The 22,567-nt window shown below is 45.9% G+C and overlaps 1 protein-coding gene across 1 annotated transcript in view; it reads left to right on the plus strand.

The window, feature by feature from the left end:
• Positions 1-22,567, plus strand: part of LOC147706323 (peroxidasin homolog) — a 191,176-nt gene that overhangs the window by 155,711 nt on the left and 12,898 nt on the right. The window contains exons 16-20 of the mRNA XM_086932802.1: positions 2,724-2,858; positions 3,857-4,065; positions 12,661-12,775; positions 17,255-17,354; positions 20,399-20,516. Coding sequence (XP_086788928.1) covers positions 2,724-2,858; positions 3,857-4,065; positions 12,661-12,775; positions 17,255-17,354; positions 20,399-20,503 — 664 coding nt within the window. The 3' untranslated portion in view covers positions 20,504-20,516. The remainder of the gene's footprint in view (positions 1-2,723; positions 2,859-3,856; positions 4,066-12,660; positions 12,776-17,254; positions 17,355-20,398; positions 20,517-22,567) is intronic.

Genomic DNA, 22,567 nt, shown 5'->3' on the forward strand with positions numbered 1-22,567 from the left:
GAAGGGAAGCACAGAAAGACTACAGCTTCCAGAACACAACATAAGGTGCCCTGGGGGCGCAACCAGTGTTTTCCCCCTCTTTTTGCGTCCTTGGGGCACTTTGGTATAACCGAAGGGGGTGCAGATGCTTGTGCGTCCCCTTCTATAATACCAATAGCGGTGGTGCACTTAAAGTGATATCAGCAGAGGGTGTTCCCTCATTTGCATAGGGGCGTACCATATGCAAATGAGGGGATTCCTTTGACTCTGCGCCCATGCCATATAACAGATGCGGGCGCATAGTCAAAAAAGCCCCCAGGAGGCGCACTGACAGTGCACCATTTAAAAGGTGGCACACTGTAAGTTCGCCCCCTGAAAGCAGCCCTCTACAGTGGGTAAAGGGGGTCCCATGGATCCCATTGCAGGCGGGTGCAGTCACTGACTGCACCGGACTGCAAGGGGTTCTCTAATCCCCTTTGAAAGTGCAGGCGGGTGCTGCCTACACTGTGAAAACAAGGAGCAGCGGCTCTGTGTTTTCGCATGAATGCGCTGACTTGGGCGCAGTGCAAGTTCGCATCTGCCCCATGGCAGCGCATTCACAATAATGGGGCACACTGGCATTGTTTGCTCCGGGCGCACCTTTTCAAAGATGCTCTGGGCACAAACAGTGCCAGTACGTAATACGTCCCCTGGTCGTCGCATAAAATCCCAGGATGGGAAACATGGTGTTTCACCGACATTGAGTGAAGCTGTATCCACACTTGAAGCATCATCTGATGTTTTTAAGACCAAGCCTTAGAAATGCAAGTCATTGGAGGATAGTGAAGTTTTGCTAGAAAAGCAGATTGAGCTTATAATATTTTGCCCTCTCGGTGATATTTTAGTAACGGAGTTATTGTTTGCCTTTGAGATTGGAAATAGGAAATGCAAAAGGTGTATTTATTATCATTAGTCTCATATTTCCTCATGATCATTATTTATTAAAGAATCAGTTGATGTCAGAAGAAAACAATATAGTCAATGTGCGATATATGCTTAGTTTGCATTTGCTTAATTAAGTTAAATGTCAGAAAAATTATGTGAACTTATGCATAATAACATGAAATATAAAACTGACATATAGAGAATCAGGACCCACTGATGTATGATCTTTATATGAAAATCGAAAGCTATAAGACTCATAAAGGATGACTTATAGCTGTAAGACTTGGCAAAATATGTCTTATAGAGTGGATCTCAAAGAAGCTAAAATTAGAGATAGCTCATAGCTGTAAGAGACTACACCTGTATGACCCGGTGAAAGCGCTCCTGTAGTGGTGTGAGGACTGGAGAATGGTGGCTCATAGAGGTAAACGAAGGATGCCTCTATCCTCTATAGCTGTACGACCCAGTGAAAGATTTCTAGTAGCAGTTAAGATCTGGAGAAGGATATTTTATAGCTGCACAACTGAGAGAAGCACGTCTGAAACCTGTAAGGCTTGATGAAAGATATCCTATAGCAGTAACACTGGTAGAAGGAAGTCTCATTTCTGGACACCGTAGACGTTTTATAGCTGTACAGGCTGAAGAAGAATGTTTTATAGATGTGATCCTAGAAGAAGGCTGTATGTTAGCTCTAAAACCAGGAGAAAGATTTCCTATAGAGGTAAGACCTGTAGAAAGATGCATTGCTGGAAGTTCTGGAGAATATCACATAGTTGTAAGATCAGGGGCAAAATGTCTTTTGCCATGGAGAAAGAGGCCTTATACTATACTACTGTAAAGCTCAGGGAAGGATACCTTATAGCTGTAAGATATAATGGAAAATATGTTTCAGCAGTCAGATCTGAGAAGGAAGCATTATCGCTGGAAGCCAAAGAAAATAATTTTTTAAAGTCTAAGATCGAGAGAATACTGCCTTAGAGCTTTAGGTCAGGAAGAAAGGTAGCTTATAGCTGTAAAACTCAGACAAAGATGTCCTACAACTGTAAATCCCAATTAAAGATGTTTTATGCTATTTTAGTTAGGACTTATTGAGCACTCTTGGCTCCTAGCAGTCTGACCTCTTAAGGAACCCTTATGGCTGAAAGCCTAACAGAAGGATGCCTTAATGCCGTTCATCCTTGAGAAGGACACTTTATAGATGTTAACCCAGAGGAAGGAAGTTCTATAGCTTTGGCTCAGAGATGGAAGACTTATAACTCAAGGACCTGGCAAATTAATCTTGAAAACAAGCAGTCCTTGAGCACGAATATGAAGGCAGATAACACGAAGTTGGATTGTTAAAGGCTTGTTAGCAGGAAGTCATTCAGTTGCAGTGCTCCACAAAAGGAGAACCCAAAAGTCTCAGAAAATGAAAATATTGTTTTGCATAGAACAGATTCTTCACTGTTCCTGTATCCTGCTCCAATTCCTCGGAAATGCCCCTTTCTTCTACTCCTATCAGATACTTTTTGGTAGGTCTAATTGTTTTCTTTGTGATTTCTCATATTGTTTAGCACTTATTTTTCCCTACTGTTTTGTCTGTCCACTTCCCCCTTTGCCATACCAACCTGGTCTTCCTTTTCTCTTTCTCCAACTTATTTATTACCCTTTGCACACTTTCTTTAGTCTGCTCCATTCTATTAGTCAGTTGCACTTTTTTTCTTGTTCTGCGTTCTCTCACTTTTCCCATCTGTATCTCCTGCAATTCACCTGTTCTCAGATTGACCATAATAATTATTGCTATCTCTCCCCCACCCATTTATACTTCTATCCTTTAACAGCTTGTACGGGACACCCAAAAACATTGACTTGTTCCCAGCCCTCATGGTGGAAGACCTCGTCCCAGGGAGCAGAGTTGGGCCGACATTGCTGTGCCTCCTGGCCACTCAGTTTAGGAGGCTCCGCGACGGAGACAGGTACAGTGACAAACTCTCACGGCACCCATGCGAGGTAAAAGTAGGTGATTTGTTTGTACCAAGTGGAGGGAAACAACATCAAGTAGATGAATCCACCTAAAAAGTAGAGTTGATTGCCATGTTGACCATTGTAAAAGCATATTAAATGCTATGTCCTGTGTTTGTTTTTTTAACCAAGAGGTTGTAGCTTGTAGATTAAAGGTCTCCTTTAGAACCTGTCTGCTGTGAAGGCTGAAATCTTCCCACAAAAATACCCCCACATACGAGAGATCCGCTTTCAGGGAATATTAAACCATGGTAGCAGGTATTCCATTCCAACAGGGGACTATCTTCAGAAAGTATATATTGTTCCCCAAGTACTAGGAGGAAACTGCAAGGGTGTGAGGGCAAGTTTCAGTTTTTCTGGTCTGGACCACCACTGGAATATTTGGTGGTCCTGGACAGAAATGACACCAGTGAAAATGATGAACAAGGGTCCGCCCTGCTGAGACGAGGTAACAAAATGTTTGCCAAAAGGACAGGGGTGCCCGTTAATCCCTTAGCTTATAGAGGTTCCCGAAAAATCCATCTTTCTCATGGCACTTTAAATTCGTACCTAGCGGAGTGTACTACAGGCGAGGGAGATCTCGAGCCGGGACATAGTGAATGGTTTATGAGAACTGGGCAGCGAGATCTTGGTAATGGTCGGTTGTGTGGTGGTGTCGCTGGGATCCCTGGGCAACGATAAGGCATAGAAATGCTCCATTCATATTTTTAGCACTTACCCCTATACTGGATACAATACCTTGGAATCTTAGGACTGTAATGACGTGTAACATGGTAAAGTGTAGTTCAGACAGTTTGGAATTCACAACTAAAAATCTAGGCTTCATGCCCAGAGAGAAATCACCTCTTCCTTCCATCACAGTGATCAAATATCCTGGATAGAGGTCAGGTTTTCACCTCTATTTTATTTACAATGACCTTCTAATTCTGTGCGACCACATCTTCCTCTTCAGGTTCTGGTACACCAACCCAGGCGTGTTCACATCGGACCAACTCATCCAGATCAGACAGGTCTCTTTGGCACGTGTGCTCTGTGATAATGGTGATGACATCCGGCATCTCCAGCCAGATGTCTTCAGAGTAGCTGAGTACCCCAAGGGTATGATGAGCTGCGATGACATCCCGACTATGGACCTGCGCATGTGGCAGGACTGCTGCGACGGTACGAATGACACGTTCGATGGCTAGGGCGGGCTGGGAGTCAAATCTGTAATCCCCCATACTTCATCAACCTCAGTGCATACTCATGTACCAAAGTTGTACCATTCAGTTTTGATGGAGGTGTAAAGTATCTGCATGTGGTGCTGGATTACTATTCCTATATGTAAGTCTACTCGCAAATAGCGTGCCTTCCTGTTTTCCAACTTGATACTATTTGTCCTGCATGTAAAGTGCTTGCACATTGTGGCAACTTTTATTTCATATTCCCTGCATGTTGTACCATCTGACTATTTCTTTAGTTGTACCAAGTAAATATTTTTATTTGTGGTGTCAGTGGTGTGCCTACATGTTGTGCCTCTTTGCTCTTATTATTTGTTGTGCAAGTGACTTACTTACATATTGTGTTAACCTACTATTTCTAGTTGCTGGGATGCTCCTTCATGGAGACTCAACCTGCTATTGCCCCTTCCTCTGCTTGGATAAGCCTACTGTTTTGCCATTTTATTTGGCCCTTTAGCTGAGTTTGTGGTTTGATTCCTTATCATGCCTGGTTGATTGTCTGCATTCCTAATCCATGCAAAGTGCCTTCCTAGTGCTTACAAAAACATATTAGGTGTAGTCATATTGCTTTACTTAGAATTCTGATTTTCAGCATTAAACGCTGTACATCAATAATTGGCCCCGAAATAACGAGAGGCTATCAGCTCTCTAGGCCGCAGGGGTCTCCAAACCGGTCCTGGAGGGCCGGATCCATGCCAAATATTTTTGATATCCCCATTGAGATACATGTAGTAATTTAAAAAATCTGGCATGGATCCGGCCCTCCAGGACCGGTTTGGAGACCCCTGGGTTCAAACCGTTTAATGTTCAGTACCCCACAGACACCTGTGGCTGTGGAACAGGCAGGAACCGCCAGAGCTGTCTCTACCTGCAATGAGTGTTCCATCTTTTTGTGATGTAGGGATATCTGCTTAGTTAGGGGGAAGATACATTTAACAAGGCCATGCATCTGCTTCCCTGGTAGCCTAGGAGTAAACAATCATGTCTGCCATTTTGAGACCCCTCCCTTGTCCCACAGATGGAAGTCACTGCTTAAGATTACGTTTTTTATCAGCTGTTTTATATCAGAAATCAGAGGATGGAGGTATCAATCAAAGTAGGTATAGGTTCGAGGCATGTGGGCTGCTAAATTCATATCTTAGCATTAGATCGCCGCCTAGTGTTGGGTCCGGATGATCGCACATTGTTGTCCTGGAAGAGTCTTCGAAGTATCCTGAGATAGGTGGCTCCTCCCCTGGACTACAGTGCGCATGGGCATCGGCTCCATCCCCAGATTGTTTTTTTTCCGCCATTGGGTTCGGATGCGGTCTCGACGTCTCTCTGTCGGAACCGAGAAAACATAACTTTAAACGGCCAAAAGGCCTTGTATTTATTACGTCGGTATTGTTTGCGTGCGGTCTCGAGTTCTTCCGTCTCTCGGAGCCGGAATCAGCGGAGTTTTGCTCTTCGGACATCGAGGCCTTCTCATCGCGACTCGACAGCGACTTTTCCAGCATGGAGCGGAGTCCGTTTAAGCTCTGTCCGCTCTGTGGGGCCAAATACCCACATATAGACGTGCACCCGGTCTGTAACAAATGCCTTTCACCAGACCCTAACGAAGACAACTGCAGGGCCTGTGCGAGTTTCAGGTCCAAGAAGACACTCAAGATTCGGCGCGCGGTGCGCCTTGAGGCCCACCAAGCGGCCCCGGAACCAGACGACATCTTCGACGACCAAGAAGAGGAGGACCAGAGCCATCATCTTCAAATCTCCCCGCCCGAGACGGAGGTCGAGGCGGATCCGGAAGACGACGACGGAGTCGTGGATCAAGGCCTTGAATACGTCGACGAGGTAGGGGACGTCGAAGAGGTTTATGGGGCCGCGGAAGATAGCTCAGGGGATGAGCTATGCCCCGAAGTTTACGGACATACAGAGCGGGTCACGGGATCGCCTGTCGGCCTTACCCAAGACCCCGTCGCGCAAGCCACGGCCCCGCCTTCAGGCCCGGCCACGGACATACTTGCTGCGCAGACGGTATCGAAACCGAAACTGAAACCTGCGGTAACGACTACACCTAAAATGGCCGAACCGAAATCGAAACCGAAACTCAAGGACTCGAGCGTCCCTAAGATGGCGGCCGTACCACCAAAAACGAATAAACTCGCTGCTTCATCGACTCCGTCGACCTCCGGTCCACAGAGGTCGAAGAAATCTGTCGATTCCACAGTGTCGAAATCGGTGCCAGAGGAGGGATCCTCTAAGAAGGGCGGCACGCACAGGTCAACCGCTGCGACGCCGGCAAAGCCCGCCAAAGACTGCGGCACGGCTCCAGCTCCGACTGGGACTTCGTTGGTCGGACGCCTGGTAGAGACGGAGCCGTCGAAGTCACACGGATCGAAGGCTGGCACATCTGCGCATCGGTCCAAGGCCTCTGGGTCGGCGGACGCGGCATCATCGTCCAAGACTCAGAAGGGCCAACAGGACGTCGGATCCGAAGGCAAGGTCAAGGATTCCTCGTCGGTGCCAAAGGCCACTGTGAGTGACGCGTCCCTCGTCGCTTCTTCACTACAAAGAATTAGGGAGAAAGCCTCTGCTTCGTCGGCGCCGACGCCATCGCAACAGAAGGCGATAGACATTCCGGTCAAGTCTGCGAGTAAACTCCTCTTCCTTCTGCCGCCAAAAGAGGCGCCGAAGGCCTTCTCAACAGAATCGACTCCAAAGAAGTCGGATTCTTCAACGGCAGGGGCACTTTCAGGTCGAGTACTCGACTCAGAAGAGGATTCGGAGTGTTTTATCGACGCTGAAACAGGCAAATTGACCCTTTACAAGAGGAAGATAACTTCACAGCCGGTGGACTCCTATGTCATCCCCCTGAAGAAGAAAAAGTATCCACAGGACGCCTCAGGCCTCATGGAACCTATCCAGCCCCCTCTAAGAAGGAGCCCAACTCCGTCTCCAGACCACTCTGAAAGTGAGGGATATGGTGAAGATGACCAATACACTTTCCCAGTCAATGAACCAGATGCACAGCCGGATTCATATGATGACTTTGGTGACCAAGGCACCCATAATGTGGGACAAGACCCACAGCCTTTCAGTACACGTGCATCCCCAACAGAGGATTCTGCAGGTTTCCATGCACTCATTGAAAGGGCAGCTGCTAATCATGATGTGGACATGCATGCTGACCCAGTTGAAGAGGATTTTCTATTTGACACTTTTTCAGTTTCTGAAAGAACTGTAAAGACACTGCCTATGCTCAAAGGGGTCCTCAAGCATGCGGCGGACATCTTTAAAGAGCCTACCAGGGCGAGGGTGGTCAATCCACGTATTGAAAAAAAGTACAGACCAGCACCTGCAGACCCTGCATACATTCGGGGACAGTTGCCGCTTGACTCCCTGGTGGTCGCAAATGCCCGAAAAAGGGCCAACTCCCAAACAACGGGTGAAGCTCCTCCCCCGGATAAGGAGTCCAAAGTGCTAGAGGCAGGAGGCAAAAGGGTAGCTGCGCAGGCTGCCAATTTCTGGCGTATTGCAAATACACAGGCACTATTGGCACGTTATGATAGGTCGCATTACGACACCCTAGAGCAAATTGTGCAACACCTGCCTCCACAGTTTCAAGAGGGCACCAAAATGATTATACAGGAAGGACAACTGATCTCCAACGCGGCCATAAAGTGTGCACTTGATGCCGCGGACACAGCCGCTAGGACCATTAACACTAGCGTCATGCTGAGACGACAGGCGTGGCTCCGCATATCGGGGTTTAAACCTGACATTCAGACAACCATACTTAATCAACCAGTCAATCCTGATAGACTGTTTGGTCCAGATGTTGACACCACCCTAGAAAAAATTAAAAAAGACACCAAAACTGCCAAATCTATGGGGGCCCTTCAATCACAACAGTTTCGTGGCAATACTTTTCGTCGCTCAGGTGCACGTGGAGTCACCAGAGGACAGATGGGTCAGCAGTCACAATTCTCTAGAGGTGGAGCACAATCCTCGTACCCCAAACAGAACAAGGGGGGCTACAGAGGAAACAGCACCAGAGGACGCGGCAGAGGGAACAACAACTCACGCTCCTCTACCCCAAGCAAACAGTGACTCTCTGTCACTGCCCTCCGACCACTTAACACCTGTCGGGGGCAGACTACAGCAGTTCCTGCCCATCTGGATAAACATCACCACAGACAGGTGGGTGCGACAAATTATCCAGTACGGTTATTGTCTGGAGTTAAAATCCACTCCACCCAACATTCCACCAAGGCAAAGGCCTATGTCCGCAGAGCACTTGCACTTATTGCAGCAGGAAGTGGTGGTGATGCTGCAAAAAGGCGCAATCGAGCTCGTGCCAGTGGGGGAGGAAGGCACGGGGGTATATTCCCTGTACTTCCTTATTCCAAAGAAGGACGGATCTCTCAGACCAATTCTGGATCTCCGTCCCCTCAACCTGTATATACTGTCAGAACATTTCCATATGCTTACACTGCAACAGATTCTTCCCTTGTTAAACAAAGGGGACTTCTTAGCAACCTTAGACCTCAAGGATGCTTATTTCCACATTCCACTACACCCGTCCCACAGAAAATACCTCAGGTTCACTATCCAAGGCAGGCATTATCAGTTCAAGGTCCTACCCTTCGGAGTCACCACAGCCCCAAGGGTATTTACCAAGTGCCTGGCGACAGTAGCAGCGCACCTCAGGAGGCAGAACATCCATGTCTACCCCTACCTGGACGACTGGCTCGTTCAAGCCAAGTCGGAACAACAGTGCGCCGCGGACATGTCGACTACCATTCACCTCCTTCACGACCTGGGTTTCTCGTTGAATTACCCAAAGTCGCATCTTCAGCCGGCACATGTCCGGCAGTTTCTCGGTGCGACAATCAATACCCTGACGGCCAAAGCTCAACCACACCAAGTCAGGATAGACAGCATGCAGTCTCTAATCCAAAAGTTCAGACCAAAACACTCACTTCCAGCGAGAGTGTTCATGCAGCTGATAGGCATGATGGCCTCCTGCATCTTCATAGTCCCTCACGCACGGTTGCATATGCGCCCGCTGCAGGAGTGCTTAGCAAATCAGTGGACACAGGCTCAGGGAGAATTAACAGACCTAGTGTTGGTTACCAGTCGGGCATACGACTCTCTGCATTGGTGGACTCCACACAACCTTTGCAAGGGCCGACTGTTCCAGGAGCCAGTACCACAGATTATCCTGACAACGGACGCATCTCTCCAGGGATGGGGAGCTCATCTGCTCACTTACACAGTGCAGGGACTATGGACGACGCAGCAACAGAAGATGCACATCAACTATCTAGAACTGATGGCGATCTTCATGGCGCTCAAGTCCTTCATTGTACATCTGTGCAACAAAGTAGTGTTAGTCCGGACGGACAACATGACCGCGATGTACTACATCCAAAAGCAGGGGGGCACCCACTCACCGCAGCTGTCTCATCTGGCTCAGAGCATGTGGAAGTGGGCCATTCAGAGGAACATCTTCCTCATGGCAGAACACCTCCCAGGGAAGGACAATCAGATGGCGGATCTGCTCAGCAGATACAGCCATCAAATGCACGAGTGGGAGATACATCCATCAGTACTCCAGCCGTACTTCCAAAGGTGGGGTCATCCAGAGATAGACCTGTTCGCCACAAGGGAGAACGCAAAATGCCAAAGCTTCGCCGCCAGGTTCCCACACCCGCAATCGCAGGGCAATGCGATATGGATGAACTGGTCAGGCAAATTTGCGTACGCTTTTCCGCCGACACCTCTGATACCACTGGTGGCGAAAAAACTAAGGCAACACTCGATGACACTCATCCTAGTTGCTCCAACGTGGGCGCGCCAGGCCTGGTACACCACGTTCCTCGAACTCTCAGTGGTACCGCATCAAAGACTGCGCCTCACGCCCAGGCTTTTGACGCAGAACCATGGAGAAATTCAGCATCCAGATCCGCAACAGCTCAACCTGGCGATCTGGCTCCTGAAGTCTTAGAGTTTGGATACCTCAACCTACCTCCTGAATGCATGGACATCATCAAGGAGGCAAGGAAGCCAACAACCAGAGCATGCTATGCTGCAAAATGGAAGCGTTTTGTCATTTACTGTACAGCCAATGACATCAATCCGCTAGATGCATCTATCCCTAACATCATTTGCTATCTGTTACATCTTTACAAGTGCAAGCTAGCGTTCACTTCTATTCGGATACATCTATCCGCCATCGCAGCTTACCTTCAAAATAGGCAGCATCTCTCTGTCTTCAGAGTGCCTGCCATTAAAGCTTTCCTTGAAGGTCTGAAACGAGTCATTCCCCCAAGAACACCGCCAGCTCCGGTGTGGAACCTCAATGTGGTCCTCACCAGACTGATGGGACCACCATTTGAGCCACTGCACTCGTGTGAACTACAATTCCTAACGTGGAAAGTAGCTTTCCTGATTGCTATTACGTCACTGAGGCGTGTTAGTGAGCTACAAGCGCTCACAATCCAAGAGCCATTCATTCAGATTCATCCAAATAGGGTAGTGCTACGTACTAACCCCAAATTCCTTCCAAAGGTGGTGTCACAGTTTCATCTCAACCAAACTATAGACTTGCCGGCATTCTTCCAAAACCCACAAACGGTGGCGGAAAGAATGCTCCATACGTTAGACGTACGGAGGGCGTTGATGTACTACATAGACAGGACACAACACTTTAGGAAAACAAAACAACTTTTTGTTGCCTTCTCACCACAACACAAAGGCAACCCGATTTCCAAAGCAGGAATAGCCAGATGGATTGTTAAGTGCATCCAAATCTGTTATCACAAGGCCAAGCGCACTTTAACAATACCCCCAAGGGCGCACTCCACACGCAAATTGGGGGCATCCATGGCTTTCCTAGGGAACATTCCTTTAGAGGACATTTGCAGAGCAGCCACGTGGGTTACACCACATACCAAAATGGAAGCGTTTTGTCATTTACTGTACAGCCAATGACATCAATCCGCTAGATGCATCTATCCCTAACATCATTTGCTATCTGTTACATCTTTACAAGTGCAAGCTAGCGTTCACTTCTATTCGGATACATCTATCCGCCATCGCAGCTTACCTTCAAAATAGGCAGCATCTCTCTGTCTTCAGGGTGCCTGCCATTAAAGCTTTCCTTGAAGGTCTGAAACGAGTCATTCCCCCAAGAACACCGCCAGCTCCGGTGTGGAACCTCAATGTGGTCCTCACCAGACTGATGGGACCACCATTTGAGCCACTGCACTCGTGTGAACTACAATTCCTAACGTGGAAAGTAGCTTTCCTGATTGCTATTACGTCACTGAGGCGTGTTAGTGAGCTACAAGCGCTCACAATCCAAGAGCCATTCATTCAGATTCATCCAAATAGGGTAGTGCTACGTACTAACCCCAAATTCCTTCCAAAGGTGGTGTCACAGTTTCATCTCAACCAAACTATAGACTTGCCGGCATTCTTCCAAAACCCACAAACGGTGGCGGAAAGAATGCTCCATACGTTAGACGTACGGAGGGCGTTGATGTACTACATAGACAGGACACAACACTTTAGGAAAACAAAACAACTTTTTGTTGCCTTCTCACCACAACACAAAGGCAACCCGATTTCCAAAGCAGGAATAGCCAGATGGATTGTTAAGTGCATCCAAATCTGTTATCACAAGGCCAAGCGCACTTTAACAATACCCCCAAGGGCGCACTCCACACGCAAATTGGGGGCATCCATGGCTTTCCTAGGGAACATTCCTTTAGAGGACATTTGCAGAGCAGCCACGTGGGTTACACCACATACCTTTACAAAACACTACTGTGTTGACGTGCATTCCAAGCAGCAAGCTGCTGTAGGACAGGCTGTTCTCAAGACACTTTTTCAGGTTTCTGCAGCTGGCACGGGCAACCGCCGCTGATGGAGGGACTGCTATGTATTCTATGCTAAGATATGAATTTAGCAGCCCACATGCCTCGAACTGAATATGCTACTTACTAGTATGCATCTGTTCTTGGCATGTAGGGCTGCTAACATTCATATCGCCCACCCTCCTCCCCGGTGCCTGTCGCAGCTGCAGATATACTATTGTATTCAATCATTAGCATGGACATCCTTTACACTTTTCACTCCATCTTCTGCCACAATGGCGAAAAACAATCTGGGGATGGAGCCGATGCCCATGCGCACTGTAGTCCAGGGGAGGAGCCACCTATCTCAGGATACTTCGAAGACTCTTCCAGGACAACAATGTGCGATCATCCGGACCCAACACTAGGCGGCGATCTAATGCTAAGATATGAATGTTAGCAGCCCTACATGCCAAGAACAGATGCATACTAGTAAGTAGCATATTCAATTAGTACCTTGGTATGTGGTGATTATCACAGTAAATTTGATTTGTCATAGTTTCGTCCATCTATTTTGGTGTCAAAATCTCAAACCTGTTCTGAAAGGACATGGAGGTTGGGTGGAGACTGTGGAACTGCAGAGATGGCTGCTTAATTCTCATTTCCAGCTGCTGCTCCCTCTTCTTCCCCTGTAGACTGTAAGAGTCGTGGGCAGTTTCACGCCCTGTCCCAGCAGTTCCGGAGCCGCAGATCTCCCATCTACAGCTATCCAGAAGAAAACCCGTCAGCAGAAGAGAAGAAGGAAATCAGGTAGGAGACAGTCGTCATTCTATAATCCTATGGAACCACTAATATATGGTGCTGTGAGTGTGGGTGACTTACATATATGGAGGGGAACTGGCTGCATTGGTGGCTTTTAAAGCAGCAAAAGTATTTCATAACAAAGGAGTGTCCTGGAAAAGATCCATGGGCTATGCGATGGGAACATTTCTTTGCATCATGTGCATTATTGATGGTATTTATATAGTGTAAACCTAGCTGCAGGGCCATGATGCAATGCACACGGTATCAGGTAGTATGTAAGTCTGACTGGAGATAAGTTCTGGAGTTCTGGAGTGCTGGAGGTACTGGCGATCCTAACATTGCTGTTAATCCAATACCTGAATGCATTAACTTGGAAGGCCTGTCTTCTGGCCTTCTCCTTTTAGCATTTCTTGATTTCATCTATGATGATATTATTACTGTTTGCATATCCTTGGGGTCCTCAGGTGGTTTGTTTTTCTGCTCCGCTGTATAGAATGCGGACTATTATGGCTTCGTAGGTAATTCATCAGATTTTGAAGAGGATGAAGTCCTTAAAGGGCAGATAGTGCAGTGCAGGTCATAGTTGTTTAGCTCTATTCATGATGGAGACTGAAACATGGAGGACACTCGTTATTGGAGCCAAAGTGAAATCATTCACTTTGTTGAGCAGCACGTTGCTACCATCTAGATTGAGAGAACGGATGCCCAGGTGGTCGAGCGTGAGTCTCAGTAACAAAGGTAGACTTTTATTCTGCATGGGGTTCGAGAGTTGTCGCTGGCCTTACCCTCAACATCGAAACTGCGAATGCAGTTCAGTTGTTGAGGGTAAGGCCAGTGTAGAGGATACATCTAATTATTTTTACATTTCACCTAACCCCTTCCATGTCTGAGATCCATCTCTAGACCTAAGCTCTTCTGGTGCTGTTGATGATGAACATGGATTAATTGTTTCATTATGTTCAGTTTGAGGTACTCTTGAGCTCATTGTTAGCCATTGAGGTCAGGGGGTGCCCACCTCAATACGTTGTTGTCTGTAGGAGGTATCAGGGATGTTGACATGATCTTGGTCAGGGCTTGTTGGGCCAAGGCATCTAGGGCCATATGTATCATCAAGCTGATTTGCGATTCTGAAATAGCTATTTTTTAGAAATCGCTATTTCAGAATCGCAAATTGGTATGTATGTACAAATTCGCATTTTTTTTTGCGAATTCTTAGTGTTCCTTAATTGCAATTCTCAAATTGCGAATCGCAATTAAGGAATACTTTCCCATTCATTTCTATGGGCCAGGAGGACCATAGGAATGAATGGGAAGTTATTCTCAATTTGCGATTCGCTATTTGAGAATCGCAAATTGAGAATAATTCAAGGGTGCAGGGGTGTCCAAAGGACACCCTGTTGCGCCCCTGGAATAAGCATGGGTAAACATGTGGCGCACATACATGCCCTAAGGGCATGTATGTGCGTCACATGGCACTTTGAAAAATGCAAAAATGTGCATTTTTCAAGGAATTCACAACTTACCACCAACTTGAAGTTGGTGGTAATTTGCGATTCCTTAAGGACAATTTGCATTTTTTTTTGCTTCATACATTGCATTTAAGGAATCGCAAAATTTGTGATTCCTTAAATGCAATTGCAAAATAAGGAATCGCAAATTTTGCGATTCCTTGGTTTGCACCAGATTTTTCTTCATACATACCATTTAGCAAATTCGCATTCGCGTAAATGCAAGTTCAAATATGAGAGTGACCTCTCACAGGTGTAAGACCCAAGTTAAGTTAAAAAAATAATAGCCATTAATGTGAAATCAGGCCTCTCAGCAGAAGTCATTTCATTAATACATATATCAAATACACAGGGAATTCATTACACTTCAAGCAAGTATTATTGTTATGTCATGAAACTAATATCCTCATAGGGGAATCTCATTTTACATTGTTATATACCTCAAAATGCTGATGTTTAGTGACCAAAAGTAATGGTTAGAAATCATATGGGTCTGCAGACCCCCTAAATTGGACTACAGGTTAAGAACTACAGCCTTAAGACATTCTTTTCACCAGACTCCCTGTCTCTTCATCAGCTCAAGTTGAGTCTTCAATGAACTCACAAAACTGAACTGGACGCGCTACTTTATATAAAGTTGTCAAAATAATATAAAAATGAGGATAACAGACGTTGATAGGTGGTAAGGTGGGTTTAATAAACCTCATCCATAAACAGCCAAGAGCAACTGACAAAGACCAGGATTCTTATTAGGAATCCATGTACAAGGTTCTGAAACATCATTCGTACGTATGAATCACAACACTCAGTTCTTGCTATGAGTACCTCCCACTCACATTGCACTCCAACAAACAAGCACACATTTCTTTCACACCCAGCCCAACCAGATATAAACCACTCTTTGAAATCAACATTTATACAGACACAGACACAGACACAGCTGCCACTTGAAAAATCCCTCGCCATCTGCACCTTGGTACACTCAAGAGCTTAATGCCAACACAATATAAATATACAATCCTCAAAAGTCAAGATGCAAGTCTCAAATATCACATGACCAGAAAATTGCAAAAAAATCCAGCAAGGCTCACAAAAACTACTCCGCAAACGCAGACTACAAGCCAATCACCTATACCGCAGGCCAAAAACACTTCAAATCGGTTTTCAATGCAATTAAGCACAGAATCAATCCTCTGCAATCCCCTCTCAGGGACAATACCCGCCAACATGAATTATTATTTCATTGTAAAAACTAACACTTACCCACACAACTACGATATCGAAAATGCCCACACTGATCAACCTATTTTACCTCCATGCCTCAAAGTCCCAATTGACTCCTTACAATTCCGGAGTAGGTAAACCCTAGCCAGGAATAGCAACTCCATAAAAACTACTATAAATGACCGCATACCCACCCCCATTATCAAAGCCATCTGCTCAAAGGGTATCACAGCTCTCTTGCAGGTACCTCTGTGAAGAAATGTTCTGCACAGAATACACCTGCATAGCTCAATTCTCACTGATTTATATAGAGCTTTATTAAATGTAGAGTTCCAATACATGGTTCTCCAAAAGGTATTCTTTCAGTTATCCATAATCATTCTTTGATACTGGACATGGTGCTCTTTGTGCATTTATATATACAAACTGGTTGCAAGGAAATCAACCACGCAATGCGTTTCGTGCTTCTGTTCGCATTTTGTGAGGAATATGATTACTGTAAGACTTCATAAAATTAAATTAATTCTGAAAAAAACCGAAACAGAATAAATGTAAATTTATCCAATCCTCAAACACAATGAACACTTTTATAATCCAGTAATGATTCATTCCATATTCAAAATACATATTCATTCTACAACTTTATGTATGATATTGTGGTCATAAAAGTCATAAGCTATGCTTACTAGCTTGATAGCACTTTATGGTGCATACGTTTGTGCCTAAAACAACTAGCTATAAAATTCCAGAATGATTCTGTCAGGAAATTGTAAAATTGTACCTATAACAGGCCCAGATTCTGAGGGTTACCGGGTCCACACCATGTATATTTGTCTGTAAAACATTTGGCTGGCGACAGCTGAGTACTTCTCCATTAGTTATCCTGCTGCTTCCCATAAATCCCTTCCCAGGAAGAGGACATCTTGTCTACTATAACCATTGTATTTCATTTTAACAAACAAAACAAAAAATATTTATATTTGTCAATTAAGCCGTTTAACATCATTCATTCCAAATGTTTAACTCAATAAATTTCTCTTTGTGAGGTACTTTGCAATTTATCTCTTTCTTGTTCTAATTTAGTTACTACGTTCAAGATCTGATCATTTAATTAGCTGTTATTATGCTTCACCTAGAGCCTTACCTCCTCGTTGATCTAGTCCTGTGACCGGCCTTTGCCGTCATTGGCCATCAAGCCTAACTTGAAAGATTCTTCACATCCAACACAAACTCTGACCTGAACCTAATCGTTTTATGTGGTAAAACTGCACTTCCTAAGATTCCCTGAAGAGAAACAGAGGTATGATAGTTGGTTATAAGCTTGCGCTCAGTTGTTGAAAAGTAGTTAACAACATATAAGACTGCTCCCAGGGATAAAAGGTGACGTCTATCACTCCGCCACCATCTGATGTGGACAAAATCCACAACAACAAATATATAAAGGTAGTATCCCGAGCAAAGGAGAGTCCAATATTACAAAGTAATTTATGAGTCCACAAGATAATCCAGTCCACATGTGTAGTAAGTCATCTTCTTTTATTGTATTCACAACAGCAACCTGGTCGATCCTAGCCAACGCGTGTTTCGTCTAACAGCAAAATATACACATAGACTTCATCAGGGCAGCTCAATATAAATATAATCCAACATCACCAATAGCTTCCAATCATGGAGTACAGATCTGCCAAGTCATTTAAACCAATGTCCATCCACTTTTATATGATTGATTATTTTCATCATTCACTGTCCTCAGGTTTCAAGAGCAAGAATCTTCAGTCGACTCCTCCTCCTCAGAGAATCTTCAGTCGGTGGTGACCAGGATGGAGAAGGCCATCTCTTCTCTACAGAGGAAGGTAACATGGGTGGGCATGGGTGGGTAATGTTTTCTAGGGAGGGTGGGAATGCGGTTAATTGGCCCTTAGGAACTGGGAGTTTTTACAGTTGGCTTGTTCCACTTAACAGAAGGTGGGGAGGAGCAGATGTTTGTATGTCAAGCAATTGCATAACATGATCCATGACCAATCACAGGAATTGGACTAGCAGGGAATCTCACTATTTCCCATTGACCTGCTGGCACGGGAAGAGGGAAATCGCAGGTTCAAATTGTGGAGTTTTAAATTTTTCTGCTTCAGTCGTACTTTCTTCTGATGCCCACAACGTTTCACTTCCATTTTTCAAATCAAATCATTTGATTCCCCAAAAATATAGGTGCTCAGACTCAGGCGAGACCACAGTATTAAACTAAAGGAGCTATAACACAGGAGATTTAAATAAACGTTGGTGCAAGTGTTATGTTTCCACAGAGAAAAACATTACAAGTAAACGCGGGCCACCGTCTGCCTTTAAAGCACAAACTTATTTGCGAGCCGTTAAAGCGAGCATGTTTGCACTACAGTTTAGTTGGCTGTTGTTTCGAGGGTGTAAATAATCAGTGACTGGACCACAGAGGTGCATCTCTTATCACAATTATGTGCCTGCTTCCTTAATTAGTGCGTGAACGTACAAAGTAAGGGGGTCATTACACAAAGAAACTGGAAGTAAACGCAAAGCTCCCTGGACTACTTTCCCATAAATACTTGTGTCATTATATACTCATCATGAGGCAGTGTTTTTGCTAGGTCTGGGCGGAGTTCACGGATTTCTCCTATGCCGAACTCCGCAAAGTGATTAAAAAACTCTGACGCTGTACGAAGAGTCCGGCAAACGGCAGAGTGCGTTAGTTCGCGCCATTTGTGCTGATTGTTAATGCCAAGTATTTGTCTCATGCTAGAAAATCAGTGTGAATAGGACTATGTGCAGCACAATAGAGCGCGGCTTCTTTCTGCCGCTCAAGTAGATTTTCTACACGATCGGCAGCTTTCTCAACGCAAATGGATGGTTTCTCAATGAGAGTGGTCACGACCATCCGCGACCGCCCGTGTTGAGATGTCTCGCTGGGAGGTGATCTAGCTTTGGATTTTCCTCACGAGTAGTGCTTGCCAGCTTAGCGTTGGCGAGCGAAGAAATATTCCACTCCGTGAAGTTTTTGGGAACACCTTGTGCTCTGTGGATTGCGGAAAACTCCACGAATGGAGCAGGGTTCACCACTTATGCCTAGTATTTGCCTTCTACTGCTGCTCAAATGCAGCATGCCCTTTCCAAAGTTTCTACAGAACAGAATATTAAAACAGAATTGCATGAAACGTATTTTGGCTGGGCTACAGGTAGCACCAAATACTGGGGCACAATTACAATAAGGTGATGCACTGGGGGAAGACTACTAGTAAAGCCAACCAATTGGGCAAGGCTAGAGGGGAAGTGTTGCACTGACTGAGGCAGGAATACAGTTCAAGCCACAGACTCGGGCAGGACTTCACACGGGGGCAGGACAACAGGCAAAGGCAGACACTGGGGCAGGATTGCAGGTAAAGCCACACACTGGTGCAGGAATGCAGGTAAATCCACACAATGGGGTAGGAATGCAGGTAAAGCCACACACTGGGGCAGGATTGCAGGTAAAGACACACACTGGGGCAGGAATGCAGGTAAAGCTACACACTGGGTATGGAATGCAGGTAAAGCCGAACAGTGCAGAAATGCAGGTAACGCCACACACTGGGCTATTCTTACAGATAAAGCAAACACACTGGACAGGTTAGCTGCCTGGACTGTTCCTTCCCTCAAAAAGAATAGGGGCAGATTTACAACTTCTGGCGCATCTCTGCTAATCAGAAGGGATGCGCCAGAACAGTTGCGACACGCCAAACCACCTGTGAGGCACCACCGATGCGCCACATTTACAGCGCGACGCAGCTCCCGCAAGGCTCGGGGTGCCCCTATGCCTAACATGCTGCGTCAATCCTTACGTCTGCTTCAAGCAGGCGCAGGGTTTTGACACAGCATGGCCATAAAAGTGACTGAGTGAAATCTTGTAGATTTCACTCAGCCACTTTTGCAAGGCGTTCCAGCGCCGGAAGGCCCCCCCTGTGCCGGAACGCCCACATGTGGCGCAGGGCTTTACAACGTGATGCATCTCCCTAGATGCATCAATTTGTAAATACCTCACAGCATGGCGCAGGCTTTGCGCCGTCGCTGCATCACAAAAGGGATGCAACGGCGGCGCAAATGTGGCGTACGGGGCTTGTAAATCTGCCCCATAGTTTCCCAGGAGAAAAGGTCGTTTCTTCAAGTCCTCTTTGTTGTTTTCCCATTCCTTCTTCTCTCATGAATCCACCACACAAGGTCAGGGAAACCAGACGAATTTACACAGAAAGGCAGGATGTAGCTCTGCGGCACAGCATTACTGTCCACGGAACACACTCTCCCTCACCACATCTCTTTAGGCCGATACAGCCGGGACACGTAATGTAGACCCCTTCCACACTGTGTATAAGCAATCACACTTGACCACAGCACCAGCCTGCAATGTTTCAGTCCTTGTCTCTGGCTTCCTCTTGTAGACTAGAGTAGCCTCCTTCCACACTTCTGGGTGTTCACCATCACACCTGACCACAACACCAGCCTGCAATGTCTCAGTCCTTGTTACTGTCTTCTTCCCCATGGATCTTAGGTCCGTTGGACTGATAGACTAGAGTAACCTCCTCCCACAATTCTGGGTGCTCACCATCACACCTGGCCAAAATGGCAGCCTGCTTCGTCTCAAGGGTCCTTGTCACCGCCTCACTCACCAAAGAACATCAGACTGACAAAGCCTCTTGCATACCTCTGTGTGCTCACAATCACTCCTGGCCACCACACCAGCCAGCTTTTTTCCCACAGGTCCTTGTCACTGTCTATTCTCACCGCAGGTATTTGGGCACATACAGCCTGTAGCCTAGACCTCGTCACTCCTCTGTGTGGTCACAATCACACAGTATTAGCCTGCCTAGTCTAACATGTTCTTGTCACTGTTGCCCAGGTCCACATGCTGGAGAATGAAGTGAAGCGGCACCATGGGAGCATCCGTGAATACAGTTGGCACAGACGGAGAGAAGAGAATTGGAGTAAGCAAGACCAGCACTGACTGTTGTCATGAGGTGAGTGTAAAGAAAGGCCAAACAAGCAGGCCACAGTGGACCCAAGTAGCTGGATTCATAGAAAAGGTCTTCCGTTTGCATAAAAAGAGGCGATATTGTAAGGCATGTGACTTAAGGGTATGCAGCAGGAAATCAAGGAAAAGATATACATATTGCAGCTCTAGGTCTGCATCAAATTTCTGTTACCTGGGTAAAAGGAGGTCTGCACTTCTGCGGTGACCCGTCATATTCCTGGGCTGTACATCCCCGAAGAGTTGGGACCAGAGTCCGTGGACTGAGATAAGTTGCATCTGTTAAAGCTGCCTTAAAAGTCTGGGTCAATTGTCAGGGTCACCAACACCTGCATCAGTGATTGTTCCTAGCCTCTTTGGATATCCTGAGACAAAGCTGATAAGACAAGTGTCTAGATATACATGCAGAGAATCTGCAGGAGAGAAGGCAACATTTGACCCTCAAACTCACAACAACATAGCATGAATAATCTATGCAGGGGAAAAACAATGTGTTATATTGTATTCTAGGGCCAATGAATGTACTTTTCCCATATTTCTCGCCTGGCTTCCATCTTCCAATTTTTCTTTCTTTATCCATTTTATGTCGAGCCTAGAGGCAGCGCGCATGCGCTGCTCTGGGAGGCATGCTGTAATGTCTCTGTTAAGTTAGAAGACACCCACCACATGCCAACTGCTTGTGACTGGTTACTTAGTCAGCGTTTCCAAATGCCATATTTTTGGTCTAGAAAAGCTGCCTGTAAAGAGTGAGATGAAGCAGTCTAGAAAAGCTGCCTGTAAAGAGTGAGATGAAGCATTCTAGAAAAGCTGCCTGTAATGAGTGAGATGAAGCAGTCTAGAAAAGCTGCCTGTAAAGAGTGAGATGAAGCAGTCTAGAAAAGCTAACCTGTAAAGAGTGTAATGAAGCAGTCTAGAAAAGCTGCCTGTAAAGAGTGAGATGAAGCTGTCTAGAAAAGCTGTTTGTAAAGAGTGAGATGAAGCAGTCTAGAAAAGCTGCCTGTAAAGAGTGAGATGAAGCAGTCTAGCAAAGCTGCCTGTAATGAGTGAGATGAAGCAGTCTAGAAAAGCTGCCTGTAAAGAGTGAGATGAAGCAGTCTAGAAAAGCTGCCTGTAATGAGTGAGATGAAGCAGTCTAGAAAAGCTGCCTGTAAAGAGTGAGATGAAGCAGTCTAGAAAAGCTGCCTGTAAAGAGTGAGATGAAGCTGTCTAGAAAAGCTGTTTGTAAAGAGTGAGATGAAGCAGTCTAGAAAAGCTGCCTGTTAAGAGTGAGATGAAGCAGTCTAGCAAAGCTGCCTGTAAAGAGTGAGATGAAGCAGTCTAGCAAAGCTGCCTTTAAAGAGTGATGTGAAACAGTCTAGAAAAGCTGCCTGTAAACAGTGAGTTTAAGTAGTCTAGTAAAACTGCCTGTAGAGGGTGAGATGAAGAAGTCTTGAAAAGCTGCCTGTAAGCAGTTCTTCATTTCCGTTTAAGCTTAGCTGCTTGAAGTAGGGGTGACCCTTTCAAGTGGTTGCAATGTTTTCCTGCACAGGTAGGATGAGGAAGGTGATCCATGCCTTCTAGAAATAAGTCCCAAAGGAGGAATATGCTAAAAGTCGAAGAACCTCCTGTAGATTTTGAAAGGCTTGATTACAGGTGGAAAGGTAGGAGGTAATAGATGGAATCTGCAAGATCAAGACAGAGAAATGCCGGAAAGTCCGCTGAGCAGAAATTCAGTGCCAAAAACTAGAGCATAAATTATGGACAAAAATGATAATGAGTGATGAATGTGACAAAAAATAGACATCTATACATGCGGCACATTTTCCTTCATTGCACTGGTCTAAAAGGTGTGCCGCCCTCAGGGCAGCCGTGAATTCACGATACCCTGGTGGCATGGACTTTATGTGAAAAATGGAGCGGCTGCTTTGAAGCTGCTCCTTGTTTTCACAGTGCAGGCGGAACCAACCTGCACTTAGAAGAGGGAGTAGAGATCCACTTGCAGGCGGGTGCAGTGAGGGACTGCATGCAACTGCAAGGGAAAGTCTGGGGGGGTCCAAGGGA

Source organism: Lissotriton vulgaris, chromosome 7, assembly GCF_964263255.1.
Source record: "Lissotriton vulgaris chromosome 7, aLisVul1.2, whole genome shotgun sequence".
NCBI lineage: Eukaryota > Metazoa > Chordata > Amphibia > Caudata > Salamandridae > Lissotriton > Lissotriton vulgaris.